This window comes from Balaenoptera acutorostrata, chromosome X (assembly GCF_949987535.1).
Source record: "Balaenoptera acutorostrata chromosome X, mBalAcu1.1, whole genome shotgun sequence".
In the NCBI taxonomy this organism is placed as follows: domain Eukaryota; kingdom Metazoa; phylum Chordata; class Mammalia; order Artiodactyla; family Balaenopteridae; genus Balaenoptera; species Balaenoptera acutorostrata.
Window position 1 is genome coordinate 95,362,983 of NC_080085.1, and position 16,766 is coordinate 95,379,748.

The 16,766-nt window shown below is 45.4% G+C and overlaps 1 protein-coding gene across 2 annotated transcripts in view; it reads right to left on the reverse strand.

Annotated features, from left to right (window-relative positions):
* COL4A6 (collagen type IV alpha 6 chain) overlaps nucleotides 1-16,766 on the reverse strand; it is a 288,733-nt gene that overhangs the window by 62,632 nt on the left and 209,335 nt on the right. For both annotated transcript variants that reach the window (XM_007196388.2, XM_007196387.2), the window contains exons 4-6: nucleotides 7,846-7,980; nucleotides 6,604-6,648; nucleotides 299-415 (exon numbers count right to left, since the gene is read on the reverse strand). In XM_007196388.2, coding sequence (XP_007196450.2) covers nucleotides 299-415; nucleotides 6,604-6,648; nucleotides 7,846-7,980 — 297 coding nt within the window. The remainder of the gene's footprint in view (nucleotides 1-298; nucleotides 416-6,603; nucleotides 6,649-7,845; nucleotides 7,981-16,766) is intronic.

A 16,766-nucleotide genomic window follows, 5' to 3' on the forward strand; every position in this document is an offset into this window, starting at 1 on the left:
AGTGTGTACTTTGCTCTAAAATTTACTACAGTTTTTTCACAATCTTGCCAACTCTAAAAGCATCATTAAAAAAAACCAAACCCTAAGTAGTGTAGCATGTGTACACTTCCCAGCAACTGGTGTTCTTCTTTAGACTTTTAATGTTGTGGTGCTGCCAGCACACACTCCTGCATTGGACAAGGGGCTGCAGTGGTTGCCCCTCGGCTACTTAACGAGCTCTCCAGAGAAGCAGAAGATAGGGCACACTTGGAGGCAAGCAAAGCCATTTGAAATAATGTACAAAGATCTGGCAGCATACGGGTGGTCCGAGAAGCCCGGGATAGCCATCAGGGCCTGGAAATCCAACAGCTCCTTGAGTTCCATTACAGCCATCCAGGCCAGGTGGGCCTCTGGGCCCTGGCTGTCCAGGGTGACCCTGTTCAAAGAGAAAGAAGGGATCAAGTCAGCCACAGGACTCTCAGCTACTCCGACAAGCTCCACAGTGAGAGAAGTCAAGGATGCTGTCAAACTCTGGCTCCTTGTCCACTCCCTTTGCCCCATCACCTCTGTTGCCATCGCTGTTCATTATACTCAGGTGTAGGTGGCTGATGACAGCTCGGTGTTACCCCTCCCCAAAAGATCGATGCTTTAATAGGATCCAAGCTGAAACCAAAGGGATCAAACATGAAGAGATGGGCTACACGGGGTGCTGCAACTTCACCTTCCTTCAGTACAAAGATGTACTAAGATGGGGTTTAGCTGCCAGGCAGCTGGACTGCTACCAACAGGGAATCATGCCAGGCCTTGGAAATTCCTCAGAACAGACTGAAACCTGGGTAGCCTGGCACGGCTTTCTGTATGGGAAGCTCTGCATGGGAAATGAGGCTGGATTTTGGTCAAGAGCAGGAGTTTCCATAGCACCACCTCTCCTGAATGCTGCTTGGTCAGAAATAAACAAGTCAAGGAAGAACCACACTTTGAACCTTATTTTGTCATTATCTCACGTCATGCTATTGCTTCAGTCAGGGAACTGTATCTTCTCTTCTTCATACTCATTACTGAGGCAGTTGTTTTGCTGGGGAATCAGTAATCATTCACATACAGTTGGTGTCTGAATTCAATAATTCTGTGCTTCCTTGGTGCATAGAATCTACCTCTTTGTAGGAAATATATCTTTTTCAATCTATCAAAAGCAGGTTGTGTGTTGGGTATGGAACAAAGAGATGACCTGAAAGACCAAAAATCTAGATGGGTCAATAAAAGGTAGACTCCCACCCTCCCATACACACTTTTAAAAGCCAAATATACACACACACACACACACACACACACACACATATACATGTATATACATATATTTTATTTGGCTTTAAAATATATATAAAATATATATTTGGCTTTAAAATATATATACATATATGTATAATATATATGTATATAATATATATGTGTGTATATTTAATGATTTGAGGGAAACATGCCATGTGTTCAAAAATCAACTTTTCAAATTATTAGAGGAAACAACCTTTTGTCAAATGCTTATTGTGAGAATGCTCCATGGAATTCTGTTTCATTTTCATTGCTTTTATAGTTGTAGGAGATAGATGATCTGTTAATGCAAGAGTATGGGTCTAGACTGCTGGACTCATGGAATGCAGAGTCCAGAGGAGGGGTCAATAAACATATCTTTGCAATAAACCTGTTATAAGCTGTGCCTCTCCAGACTCAGGTGAGGAGTTTTAGTTGCACTGGGGAAACTGAGACAGCTTACTAGAGTCGTCAACATTTTATTACCAAATGAGATGGCTATTCCTGTTTGCCCTGAAGATCTACACTCTACCTTCCCTAGATCTGTGCCTTGGGAGGCTGACCTTCACGGATGGTACTGTCTAGGCTCCCTTTCCCTCTGTCTTCCAGTTATATTTGGTCACTGGGAGGCACAAGCAGGAGATGGGAGAGCACGAGAAGGACGAGCACAGATTGTTTATTTCTCCCATGCCCTCCCTCCTTGGCTATATTTCTGGCAATGGCCACATTTCTCTATAATCTTAGCTCCCACTGGGCAACTGTTATTCCATGGTTCCAGGTCTTACAGGGTTCCAGTATTACCATTCCTCCTTTACCCTTTGGGACTAGGGGTGGTAACAGCTTTGTGCTGGTTGCTTCACCCTGCACTGCTGTTTCCCTTAACCCTGCTTGCATCCTTTAAATAAACCCTTCACTTAACTCTATTTAGTCGACCCCTTCAGGTGGAGTGTCTATTTCTTCCTGGGATCCTAATCACCATTTTAAAATGTCCCGGCCAAGTTTGCTAGGGATTATCTCTCAACTGGCTAACAGAGATGAGTTAAGACAACAGGCTGGCTCAGTGCTAGGGATCTTCCTTAGTCCTGGGACCTTGGTTCTGCCCTTTCTGGGTAGAGATAATGACTCTACATATGTGTGCGCCAGCTCTCCAAGGGAATGCAGCTCTTTGAGGGAGAAAACCACGGTTCTATATAATCACAGGGGATTGAACACACAGAATAGGTGGATCTGCTGTATTCCAGAAAAGCAATGTTCCTCAGAACCCAGAGTGCAAAGGAAAAGTTTCCATTTGGTGAGTGGTACGTGGTCACTTTGAAGATATAAACCTGGTGTGTTCATTTATGAGTCTCTAGGCGGGGAAATGTTTGAGATTGACTCCATGGGAAAAGCTAAACATAAATTGCAAAGGACAACTTGAAAACTTCTGCTTCCAACTTATTTGAACTGAAAACATTGGCTCAACCTACATTTCTTGTGGGTGCTAACAGCCCAACTCACAGCTGTGATATCGTTAAAAGCCACAGCCCTACCACCCCTCGTCCACGTTGTTTTAATGTTGAATATCTTGATGACTGCTTGTTTGTTCACTCTCAACTGGTGGCCGTGCCCCTCAGTGCACAGACTTGGATGCTCTTGCTCATTCATGTGGAAAGTGTCTACATGACAGCAAAAATGGAGTTCTGGGACCAAAACCAGTGACACAGATGTGAGCAGTCTGCCAATATTAAGAGGGGAAACCAGATTTGTGCAGTGATCCAGTTTAATAAGATGTGTTTTGGGGAAGCTGTTGGTTTTAGCCAAATGGCTTAATAAAGTGCTGCTGGAAGTTGGGCAAAATAATTAGTCTGACTGGGCCGAGGGTATCTGTGTTTTCCTCTGTCTGAGGGAGTCTTGCCAGTCTGAGAACTGCTGTTTCTATAGGCACCAGAGGTTGGAGTCAGTCCCCCCAATATTTCTGGAGTTCCTACTCTATGCTGAATTTAGCCCTGGGGTCTCTGAGGCCTCTGAGGGGAGCAGAAGACAGACTCTGTGCTTTCAAGGAGCTAGATAAGGCTATCATACAAGACAGTCAATAAATACCATGCACCATATGTAATAAGGAGCTAGAGTGTGTGGGACAGACACCAAAGACTCCTGGAAGAATAGAGATGGAAAGGAGAGGTAAGCTGTCAACAGGAGGTGCTCATTAATACATCATGAATAGCTGGAAGAGAGAGGGAGGAAACAGGGGATAATAATTTCTTAGAGTAAGTGAGGCTTGGAGCCTGAAGCTAAAGCGATTGAAAGTCAAAAGAAAAAAATGTACAACCTTAGGTCAAGGGAAGGGCCAAGCGAAGGGCCAAGGGAGTGGGGACTTCTACTGGGAGCAGCGCACTCATTTGGAGGAATCTGGACAGCTGCGACTCATTCTCCCAAGCAACGAAGCCCTCAAAGAGAAGTGGTCAATTTCTAGAAGCCCTCTGGCTCTGTTGGCCACAAGTTGGAGGCAGAAGTGTCCAGCTGGACTCTGGGGTGGGTTCCAGCTCAGAACCAGAATCAGCCTCTGCTTCACAGGATTCATTTCCTTCCAGCCCACATTAAAAAGAGACTACAGGAGGAATGGTATAGTACTGTTGCGAGCTTCATATCCTCCACTCATCTTTGGTGAAGCCAGCTCTGCAGGATGAATGGAAGAGGTGGCCTCCAGTTTGCTAGTTTCCCTCACTCATTGGTTCCCGCAAGATACACATTCTGAGTGGAGACTCTGGATGACGTGGTCATAGAACACAGCCATGAGAAAACGCCAGGGGATGGCGTAAAAGGGTGGCCAACCCCATCCACTTATTTCCCCACTGGCCCCTTCCTGGGCATTTTGCAGACTCTGCAGTTGAATAACAGGCAGAAATATGATGGCCGATTTGCTGATACGTATAACAAATACAAGGTAAGTGAGCCTTCTATTCTCCAAATCCACAAATGTATACGAGATCTGGGGATAAAGTGAATCAGATGATAATACCTTTGAGGGTAGAGCCATATGCCTTTTTTGTATTCCCATAGTAGAGTGCTAGCACATAGCGGGTACTCAAGAAATACCTATAGATTGGCACAAAGAAATTCGAACCCCCTTAGCTGATACTAGATGATTATGTAGTGTAACACAAGAAGCTGTTAAGTCAAGAGTTTACCAAACTGCTTTGATATGATTCAAAAGAACCCCTTAGAGGTTGTTTGAAAGATAAAGGCATGCTGTAGGACTTCCCTCAAATGGAGGAGCTCCATTTTTTCCTGTTCTATATATGCTGAGCTTCTACACAAGAGTTGGTTCTTCTCTTAAGGTTGAAAACCACTGCTAGAGGCAAACACAGTCCAGGCTAAAGATTAAATATATAGAGAAGTGCTGAAGGATATAACTAAAAAGTGATAGCAGTAAGTTCCAAATACTGTATCTTAAAGGCTGGAGAAATGTTACCATGCAATCTCCAGTGGCAGGATAAGTAGGGATATTGGGTGAAAATGGAGAAACTAAGGGATTGGGCTGGATGGAATGGGAAAAGGAGATGTCTGCAAGCTCCAGACTCCCCACTTATCTCCAGCAAAGCCAGTTCCTCAGGATGAATGGAAGAGGCTGTCTCCAAGTGACCTTAGGAGTAGCCACTTTGTAAAAACCATCAACAAAGCAAAAAAACAACCTAATGAATGGGAGAAGATATTTGCAAATGATATGACTGATAAGGGGTTAATATCCAACATATATAAACAGCTCATACAACTCAATATCAAAAAAACAAACAACCCAATTAAAAAATGGGTAGAAGAACTGAATAGACATTTTTCCAAAGAAGAAATGCAGGTGGCCAACAGGCACATGAAAAAATGCTCAACATCACTAATCATCAGGAGATGCAAATCAAAACCACAATGAGGTATGACCTCACATCTATCAGAATGGCTATCCTCAAAAAGAACACAAATAACAAATGTTGACGAGGATGTAGAGAAAAGGGAACCCTCCTACACTGTTGGTGGGAATGTAAATTGGTGCAGCCACTGTGGAAAACGGTATGGAGGTTTCTCAAAAAAATAAAAATAGAACTATCATATGACTCAGCAATTCCACTCCTGGGTATATATCCGAAAAAAACAAAAACACTAATTCAAAAAGACACATGCACCCCAATGTTCATAGCAGCATTATTTACAATTGCCAAGATATGGAAGCAACCTAAGTGTCCATCAACAGATGAATGGACAAAGAAGATGTGGTATATATATACCACAATGGAATACCACTCAGCCATAAAAAAGACCGAAATTTTGCCATTTAAAGCAACATGGATGGACTTGGAGGGTGTTATGCTAAGTGAAATAAGTCAGACAGAGAAAGACAAATACTGTACGATGTCAATTATATGTGGAATCTAAAAAATACAACAAACTAGTGAATATGACAAAAAAGAAGCAGACTCACAGATATAGAGAACAAACTAGTGGCTACCTGTGGGGGAAGGGAGGGTCACTATAGGGGATGGGGGAGTGGGAGGTACAAACTATTGGGTGTAAGACAGGCTCAAGGATGTATTGTTCAGCACAGGGAATATAGCCAATGTGCTGTAATAACTGTAAATAGAAAGCAACCTTTAAAAATTGTATTTAAGAGTCAAAAAAAAAACAACTAAAGGGAAATTCACTCTGAAATAAGGCTGAAGAGAAGAAATTATTGAAATTAAATGTATTAAGGTATCACTAAGTATTTTTCTATCTAATTTCATGTACCCTCTTAATTTTCTTATAATGAGGATGTATGTGCTCTAATGTGGCACTGTCTTCACACCAGTCCTGCATCCCCAATGAAAGCTCCCCTCAAGCCATAAGACCTAACTCATTCTGTCTAAGATACTGATGGTCTTTTATGCCTGCACATGTGTCTGCATCCCCCAACCACATGGTTTAGCTCTGCCCGTAACTGAATCCCAAGGAAACTGTGGGTGAGCACTGCCCTTTAAGCCTTACCACGCACATCTCAACACTTGTCCCTGAGCATGTGTGCCTGAGACAGGGTGTTGTTAAGGCCAAAGTGCTTGAGCTATGAGGCAGAACCTAGAGGTTGTATTAAAAATGCCTCTATGCAATGGATAAACAACAAGGTCCTACTGTATAGCACAGGGAACTATATTCAGTATCCTGTGATAAACCATCATGGAAAAGACTATGAAAAAAATGTATATATATGTATAACTGAATCACTTTGCTGTACACCAGAAACTAACACAACATTGTAAATCAACTGCACTTCATTAAAATAAATTTCAAAAATGCTTCTATGAACACACTCACCGGAATCCCATTGATGCCAAGAAAGCCAGGAACTCCCATGGGACCCTAAAAAAAGGAGTAGGGAGAGGAATGTAAGAGATGCTATAACTGATCTCCATTAGATGAAGTGGGTTTGTTCATGTGATTCATGACCTAAGTCGTTAAGAAGTATTTTGTACCTCCCTCCCCACATTGCATCGCCTTGCTCCCTATTCCACTTCCAAGCAATCACTAGCCTCTATCTAAAGTCTCGGACAGTTCTTGTCTTAGACAATGTGGTGTAAGACCTAAAAATAAGGCTCAATATTACATGCTGCCGTGACATCTGGGAAAACTGGGAGGGCCTCAAATGGCCTAAGCAAAAGTTCCCTTCTCCACTCTGCTTCTGAAGATAAGGTCTCTTGGGCAAACGACCTTTCTTATTAAATAGACCAGGTGCAGTTCCTGCTTATTCCTGAGTAGTGGGTTTCCGTCCTCTGCTGGCCCACTGAATTATTCAAACAAGCCAGTCATACCCTCCCTCGAGAATCAAGGGGCACTCACCCTGTTGACATGACAAAAGTCTGCTTCTCACAGCCCCTTCTGGCTCATTCTGTTCCACAGCGCAAGCCCTGTGTGGCCCTGCATGGGGTGTGGTGTCCTCCTCCCCTGTGCTGTGAGTGTATGTGACTAATAAACCTGTTGTTGATCTCTTCTATCCAGTGTCAGGTGTCATGTCTTTGGCCATCCCCAGGACCCTAGAGTAGGAATCCCTCCCTCACCAATGGGGTGAATAGGAGGTGATTAAGATCGGCAGATAACATAAACTGAACTGCTAACTTCAGTCAGCCAGTCAGCCATGTCACCATGACATGACCAATCTTCCTTGCATCTCTTTCCCTATATTTGTGGCCCAGCTGGTTTCCAAGCATTCTGACCCCTTGCATCCCGTTCCCCTTGCTTGGATTCCTTTGCTGCCCTGTTGATTGGCCTTCTGACCCATGCCCAGTTCAAATCCACATGACTTCCCACCACGGTCAGCCCACTTGTCTAGCAAATAGCTTATACATGCACTTTCTGACTTGCTGGCTATGGGAATCTCTCCAAAAATGGGCTGTAGCAGCACAACACCCAGCCTGTCTCTTATTAAAGTATGTAGCCTGGCACCAAGGTATTTGGGATTAGTATTCTTTCCATAAATAAACAGAACTGAGATTTAGAACCTTTTACCTTCACACTCACAGCCCATGTGTCAAAGGAAAAATCAAGCTTTGGTGTTCTTACCTTATCTCCTTTTGGTCCATACGGTCCCAGAGGTCCTGGGGAGCCCCTTTCTCCTTTCAACCCTGATAAACCACTAGGGCCAGGAAATCCTTGAGGACCCACTGGACCTTGAATTCCAATTGGTCCTGGTCGCCCCTAAGATGGACAGAAGGAGTACGATTAGGCAACAGAGGACTTACCATCCCCGCTTCCCATTTTCCCATGCACAAAGAACACTGTCGTCACTTCACTAAATAATTTTGGCTTAGAGACCTCTGAAGCATGCCAAAGTTCCAGACACGGATCAGAACAGGCTATTTTAGGGGCTGCTAAGCTTATTTGGATAGAACATATTTTATAAGCACATTTAATAAGATTCATGTGCACCAAGATCCTTCAACTTTGTACTTCTTAGGAGATTAGTTATTCAGGCTGGATAATATTGTCCTCTTCCTAGTTAATGCTAGGCCATCCGTCAGGTTGTCCAAAGAGTGAAAGAGCAGAACTCTGGAGAGCATCAGGACGTTTTCGAACCCATGTCCAAATGGCCAACCGCATGCTTGCAGTGAAGTCCGGAAATGGCTGTGCCTGGAGAACACTGCCTCGGTGGGCCAGAGGGAGGAGAACCCAGAAACCCACGGTTGACCAACCAACCTGTCAGCTTATCTTTGACGGCAGTTCCCAGAACCCCAGCACTGCAGCTAGAAACAGACACTCACAGCGAACACACACGCATTGTTTATTTGCTCCCTCTCTATGTCTCTCTTCTTCCCTTTACTCCTCCCCGCCCCCGCGCTCCCCACCATCTGTACAGTGTTGAATGTGTAAAATCCAAGAAGCCTGAGAATATCCATTAAGTATCAATTATGATAGCAAGAGGGAGCAGCCTGAGGGTTTTGAATGCCCTGGTGATAAAGTGTCTGTAACAATTAAGTCTGAGAGTTCAGGCTGACATTTTCAAGCTGACCGAGATAGAGAATTAACCCCAGTGGGTGCAACAGAGGCCGGCTAGTCTGTTTAGAACAAATCCCAGTAGGGACTGAATTTTCTTGGCAGAAAAATGAAAACCATTAGTAATGTGCATTAACTCTCAGAGAACACAACACCATATCAGGTAGAAAGCCTATTTTCATAAACACTTCCATCTCTGCCCCTTAGCCCCTTTTACCGACTGTCCGCAATTTCCTACAAACCTGTGCAAAACTCTGAGAAAAGTCCATTAAACATGCCCTTTAATATTCACCTTCAAGATTTACTTTTGAAAGGGCTGAGAAGAGGACAGATGCTTTATGCAGTGGTTAGAGTCACGTACTGGAGACGCAAGTGGCTGCCAGTTATGCGGGGCCTTTGGACTAAAATTTCCACTGTCAATCAGGCCCACGAAGACCTGGGACTCTTGCAAAGAAGTAAAAGATGCTCTTCCCAAGGAGATGCAATTCTCTGCGGGTGCCACCCACCAATCAAACTTTCCGGACCCCTAACACGCAACCTACAGAGGGTGCTAGGCTGCAGAATGCTTAACAGGCTTATTTCTGGGAATGATGGGGTGGGAGGTTAACTTTTACTTTTTATGCTCTTACCTCCTGTTGGTTGGACTTCTGTTTACAATGATTCTCTTATGTATTACTCTTCTAAATGTTCGCTGTGGGGCTTCCCTGGTGGCGCAGTGGTTGAGAATCTGCCTGCCAATGCAGGGGACACGGGTTCGAGCCCTGGTCTGGGAAGATCCCACATGCCGTGGAGCAACTAGGCCCGTGAGCCACAACTACTGAGCCTGCGCGTCTGGAGCTTGTGCTCCACAACAAGAGAGGCCACGATAGTGAGAGGCCCGCGCACCGCGATGAAGAGTGGCCCCCGCTTGCCACAACTAGAGAAAGCCCTCGCACAGAAATGAAGACCCAACACAGCCATAAATAAATAAATAAAAATAAATGTTCACTGTATATACACACACACACAACTAAAAAGTAAAAGAACAACACTTAAAAAAATAGTGCTGGGTTGTGGTTGAGGATTAACAAAGAAGTCTAAAATGTGGGCCTAGCTTTCAAGACTAATGTACACAAAACCATTGCAAACAGTTCAAGTCCGGAATGGAGCAGAAGTGCTGCGGGAACACAAAGGCAGGGTTGGCCTTTGGAGGGTTTGCAGAATGCTTACATTCTGCCCACGGATCAGGGCAGTCACGGGCCACACTGGAAAGGCTGAGTGGGCCCCAGCTGAAGTAGGCCTGGAAAGCAAGGCAGGGAAGTTGAAGACTTGATGTGGCAGGAAATAGGGAACCCTTAGAGGTTTAGGGACACAGGAGGGATGGGAGGAAGGCAGTGTTTCAGGGCTGAAACTCATCAACAAGTGTTCGGGAGAACCCGCGCATGCGCGCGCGTTTGCATGTGTGTGTGTGTGTGTGTGAGCATGAAGCCAGGGCAGCCTGCCTGAGGCTGGAACAAGGGAGACAGAGAAGAACCAGCTGTTGGGGGAGGAAAGGACTGGTTGGTGGGAGGATGAGGGGCACGATAGATTTGCCGAGACCATGTTATTACCAGCAAAAGAGACGCAGTCAGGGCACTGAATGCTTGACCCAAATCTGAGCCCTGCCCAAAGCTTTCACGCATCAAGGGAGGGGAGGTGAGAGCATGATAAACCATTGAACAGCTACTGAGAGGGCAGACTGTGGCGTGGCCCAGTTCCCATCTTGCTCACATCACTAGAGCCCGAGCAGCGCTTGGTGTGGGCATATGGGCTGGCACACTCCAGCCCTGGTCTCTTGCCTTTGTGAGTGCACACTCAGCAAGAATAAGCAAAGAGACATAGGAGTGAGGCAATTCTCGGGCTGGATTTAACAGGAAATCTGATTCCATCCAGAAAAGGCAGGTTTCCATGGCCCGCTCCCTTTCTCTTGGCTGGGAGGGCAGGCTGAATTTACCATAGGCACACAGATGACTCCTCCATTCCAGTCAGAGAGCTTAAAGGGAGTCTCTGAAAGAGCTCATGGATTCTTTGAATTCGAATTCTTTTTCCAAAGGGGCATTTGAAATGGTACCCCTTGGAGGAAGGTGTACTTCTGGGCTGGTCCCGGCTAGAAACCTCTCATACGGAAGCAGGGCCTGCGGGATGTCTTAAGGCCTCTGAGGTGCTGCTGGCCCAGAACTTCCTCTTTAGTGAGGTGCCAGGCCCTTCTGGAGCCTGCAGTCCTAGGATACGAGACAAGGAGGCTTCCTATCCACTGAGGTCCTTTCTTTCATACAGTGGCGCAGAGCACCATGAACAGACGAAGATGGCAAAGAAAAAACTTGAGAGAGACATTTCTTTCTTGGGCTGTTCTGTCAGCCATCTCTAGCTATGCTTACTCTGTGCGTATAGCTGTAAGATCTTTTCCCTCGTCTCCAATGCATAGGCTTTCTGTCACCGTGCCCAGTGTACTGCTGACGCTTAATACTAAATCAATGATGAAGTGCTTTTTTTGGTTTGTTCGCTTGTTTTCCTCCAAAGAAGCCATCGGTGGCACTTTTCACAATGGCCAGCAGAGGGCAGTGTGAGAACATAGCGGCTACAGATAAGCAGGTGGGTGGGTGGGCCTCTCCCTCTCTCCCACTACAGAGAAAAGGAAATCAAACCAGTGTCAGAGAAGTCATGGAATGTTGGAGCAAGAAGGGCCCTTAGGGACCATTCCATCCAGGCTCTATTTTATACACAGGGGGAAAAAGGAGGCCGAGAGAATGGGAAGGACTTGTTTAGGTCACGTAGCTAGTGAGGAACAGCGTGGGACTCAAACTAGACCACCCGTTGCCAGTGTGTGGCTCTCTCCCTGTTTGCCAGTGGCAGATGTCCTGGGGGGTCCTTGAGGCTGCCCCCCCCTCACCCCAGGCCCACCCCTGGGACTGTCCCCATCAGTAGGCTGCAGTAGCCAGATGCTCACACATCATTTCTCTCTTCCTAACTGATCATTTCACAGAACCAATCTGAAACATCATCACTGTTTGGACCGCTAGCAGAATTTCAATGCGCTTGGACCAATGCCCTGCCCTGATACATGTCATTTATTTTGGCAAATAGACCCAGACAGGGCAGAAGGGACTCCTCCAAGTCTTTCCAACAAGCTCTCCTGCCTCCATCTGCTCGGTATTTTAAATATGCACATCAGGGTCTAATTCTCAAGAGTGAGCTGGGACTTGAGCCTAAGGCCCAGGCTGGCTGCCTCCTGCTGACCACAGTGGGTTGAGGTCAGCATGTAGTGGTTTTTTTTTTAGATAATGCTTGGGACAACATTGGCTTTATATATATATATATATATATATATATATATATTTATTTATTTATTTTGGCTGCGTTGGGTCTTCATTGCTGCGCGCAAGCTTTCTCTAGTTGCGGCAAGTGGGGGCTACTCTTCATTGCGATGCGCAGGCTTCTCACCGCGGTGGCTTCTCTTGTTGCGCAGCATGGGCTCTAGGTGCGCAGGCTTCAGTAGTTGCCGCACGCGGGCTCAGTAGTTGTGGCTCGCGGGCTCTAGAGCACAGGCTCAGTAGTTGTGGCGCACGGGCTTAGTTGCTCCGCGGCATGTGGGATCTTCCTGGACCAGGGCTCGAACCCATGTCCCCTGCATTGGCAGGTGGATTCTTAACCACTGCGCCACCAGGGAAGTCCCCAGTGTGTAGTTTAATTTCACCTTTGATCAGACCACACCCGAGCCCCAGCCCCAGATAACTGGGGTAGCTGACCCAGAAATGGGCTGGCATATAAAGTAGTATACATATGCAGAAATAGCATCTAAGAACCTTAACAGCACATGCCTCCAACCAAGTAGAACTATGAAACTAAGGGGGGAATGACTTTTCATTACAAAGCCCATTTCTGCCTTTTTATCCCTCCCTAAAGGTTCCAGTGTCCTTCTCCCATAAAATTAAAATTTGTTCTTAAGGAAGAATCTGAAATTCATTCACTGAGGCATAAATGACTGACAACAACTTAGAGCTTTACTTCTCCCCAGGGGATCTGTATTTTAATGGAGAGCAAAGTGTTAAGCTAGGGGATGCAAATGATATTTATGAAGCACAGAAGGGAAAAGCGGTGTGCACAGGCTTTCTTAAGGATCTGGCTATACTGCAGGAGGTGGTGGAGTGCTGTTAGGTGGTATCATGGTGCAGGCTCTGGAGTAGGACAGACCTGGAGTCAGATCTTAGTGCCATTTAATAGCTATGTGACCTTGGGCAAGTGACTTAACCACTCTGAGATTCTAAGGGTTCCAAGAAATAATAGCTCTAGTGTAGGGTTATTGGGAGCATTTGAGTCAGTGAATGTAACACACCTGGTAGATAGCATGAACGTATCTGTTTCCTCTCTTCTTTAAGGCATGTTTACGGTAAAATGGAGAAGTTATAATTGGGTACTTAATGCTCCTTCTCTTAAGTATAAGTGGGCAATGCACAGACAACATTGTGAAACTCTCTTTGGGGCAGAGATGTGTGCCCAGGAATGAATGGGCACTCCACATCTGGGAGAGTATTTCCCCTCTTAGCACTGATGTCCTGGATCTCTTGGGCACTCAGCTCTTCAGGGTGTGCTCATTCTCCTCAAAGGGACCTCATTTACAAGCTAATGACTCCCCAGTCTGAACCTCCAGACCAGATTCCTCTTCTCAGTGTGCCAGATCCTTATAGCCAATGGCTTACCAGACCTCTCCACCTGGATATTCCAACTCAAACTCAACAAGACTAAAGCCGAACCCATCATCTCTTCCCCAGCCTCATTCCCCAAACCAGATCCTTCCTCCTGAGTTAATGGAACTAACTCTGTAAATAGCAGTCCATCTACAAAGCTGATAAAGCCAGAAACCCAAGGGTCCTCCATGACCTCTCTCTTTCCCTCATCTTCTACATCCAATTCACCAGCAAGGACTGTCAATTCCACCTTGAAAATATAACTGAAACCTGTCCATTTTTCTCTGCCTCCATGGCCTTAGTTTAGGACTTCCTCGTCTCTCCCCTAGAGTGTTGCCACAGCCTCCCAATTGGTCTGCCATTCTCCAGTCTAGCTTTAGTCTCTCCCAGCATCCTGCCTCAGGGCCTTTGTACATGCCTTTGTTCTCCTGGCTAGCTCCTATTTATCATTCAGGCTCCAACCAAGATATCAGCTCTTCCAGGGAAACTTTCATGATTACCCCCCTCCACAGAATGGGCTTGATTGCCTTTTTGTGTTCATACCCCCCCACCAAGAGATTGAACTCCTTGAAGACAGGACCTGTGTCTTACTTCCCACTGAATCACTTGTGCTAACTACAGTGCCTCATACACAGTGGGTGCTCAGTAAATGTTTGCTGAATGGAGAAATGAATGAATGAATACACACATCAAGAAGCCAGAGGGCCAGGTGTATCAATATCTTCTTTGGAAGTCTGGATGGCTGCACTAGAGTACGAGCAAGAAACATCTGATCACGGAACAACAGAAAAGAGAGCTGCACCAGACTTAGGCAATCATCCAGTTCAGGGTGGAGAAGCTGAAGCCCAGAAAGGGAAAGGGACTAACTCAAGTTCATACAGTATCACCTCGGGACACATCACAAGTGGAAGGGGGTGGATGGGGCAGCAAGACCAGAGACGGGGAACCCAGTGAGGAGGTTGTGATCTCTGGGAGAGAAATAATGGTGACCTGAACTAGGTTCATGGCAGTGAAGACAGGGACAAGATGGATTTAAGAGATATTTCAGAGGCTAAAAATGATAGAACTTGATGCTAGATTGGAATTGGTGGGTAAGACAGGGAGGTGTGAAGGAGGACTCCCAAGTCTCTTGATTGGGCAACCGAGTCAATCTCTTCACTGACATGAGGAAGCTTAGGGGAGGAAGATGAGGAGTTCACCTCTGGAGAGGTGGGGATTAAGATACCTTCGGACCATCTTGGGAGATGTTCAGCACCTGTTTCTGTCACTAGACTGGAAAGTCTGAGAGGGCAGGGAGCTCAATTGACTTCGTTTGCCCTGGTATCTCTGAGAGATGCAGTGTCTGGTGTGCAGTAGACCCTCAAAACATAATTGTGTGGAAAAAGCACAATTGTGGAATGAATGAAAATATAGAATTAAATATGCACGTGGGAATCCTTGAGAAGGCCACTTCCAAGTCTCATTAGGGGCAAAATGAGATTAAAAGACTTTGCTGCCATCCCGAAAAATCCCTTGTGGCCTTTGGGAAAAGGGGAGCAGAAATCCCTGACCTCCAGCCTAGGGACCAGGTGGCTTGAATTCTACAATTTGTCCCTACTTTTCAGCTGGAGTTCCCATCTCAGCTATGAGGCCAGGGCGGAGGGGGTGTAAGAACTTAACAGATTCTGGCCTAAGTAGCTGGGATCTCTCCCTAGCCGTGAAATATGTGGTAAGAAGGAAACTAACGATGATACCCCCCAAGGGCAGATTACTTAAGAAACTTCAGAACACTATTCCTTTCACCATTCTTTTGGAGCATCACAATACACCTGTGAAGTAGGTGGAGGGCACCAAGCTACAAAGTGGTTAGCCAATGAGGCTTGCTAATTTCACACAGCTGGTCAGTGGCAGAGTGAGTATCAGGGCCTCCCCATCAACTCTGGGCTCCTTCTACTGCGACAAGCAGAAACAGCCGTCCGTACAGCCCTACAATCCACTCTCCTAGTAACAGCACTAATGGGCTAGCGCTGTCTGCAGAAGTAAATAAGGGAGAAAGAACACCGGCAGGTGAAGAATAGGTCTAAAGTCGGCAGATAAAGACTCATATTATACAGATATACAGATCCATTTGGTGGCCCAGGAAGCCCTGGTTCAGCTTGATAATGTTAGCATAATCTACAATTTGCCAGCACAGCCAGTGACCCTTCCCATCTTCCAAAAAGAAAAAAAAAAAATAGGTGATTGGTGTCTACTAAAGAACGAACCCCCGAAATTCTGTGTCTGCCATAGCTGAGAAACAGTATCAGAGTCTCGCCCTCAACACCCAAATGAAAACACATTTATTTTCTAGTTCTTAAGCTATAATCAGTGTTTGAAGCAGCCAGCCCAGGCATGAAGACATGCATCTACATGTTTTGTTTGCAAAGACACACACACCCATCCCATTGGCTGTTGTCAGCATGTTGAAATTTTTGGAAAGACACCTCCCAGAGTGCTAACGTTTAACTCTTGCTAGCCAAGGCTTTGCAGCCCTCCCTTCTACCTGTTTATTCACATTTCTCTTCTAAAACATAATAATAACCTTCTTTTCACCAAACACATACTAAGTGCCATCTCATTTAACCTGTCTCCTTTAATCCTCTAAACAGTCCTAACAGGTGGGTATTAGCTGCATCTTGCAGATGAGGAAACTGAAATATAGACAGGGTAAGGAATTTGCTTGAATTCACACAGTAAGCAACTGGTGAAGCCAATTTTGGTGATACCAAATCCTCGGCTTCTTCTACCAAGCTTATATTGCCTCTCTGCAATGAATAATGCTCTGAAAGTATCAATAGAAACACAAACCCACTTGAAGAGGGGCAGTGAGAGCTACTCTGGGCAGAAAATATTTTCATTGATACTGGAACAATTTATCTCAATTTTCCCAATCTTTTCACTGGAACAGGTACTATTTAATAGAAACTTGCTTAACAGAATTAATCAATTAAGTCATAAAAGGCACTTCAAGGGATAGCGTGTCCTAGACCTTAAAAAGATGGAATATTCCTTCTTGTTCCACAATTAAAGTGGCCTTATTGATTGGTCTGTGGGCAATGGACAGTTTACTAGGTTCTCGTAGACAAATTCTGATGTGCTATGAGCCCCTAATGCTAGCATATTCAATTAGGGGTGGAAGGGGGAATACAGGTACAGTGTACTAATTTGAAGATCATCGTGGTGAGCAGAAATTGGTAATTTTGTCTTTAAACGTGTCGTATTTTCCCTTGCCCTTGGGGAATGCTAATAATTGTTAAAATAGGATGAAGC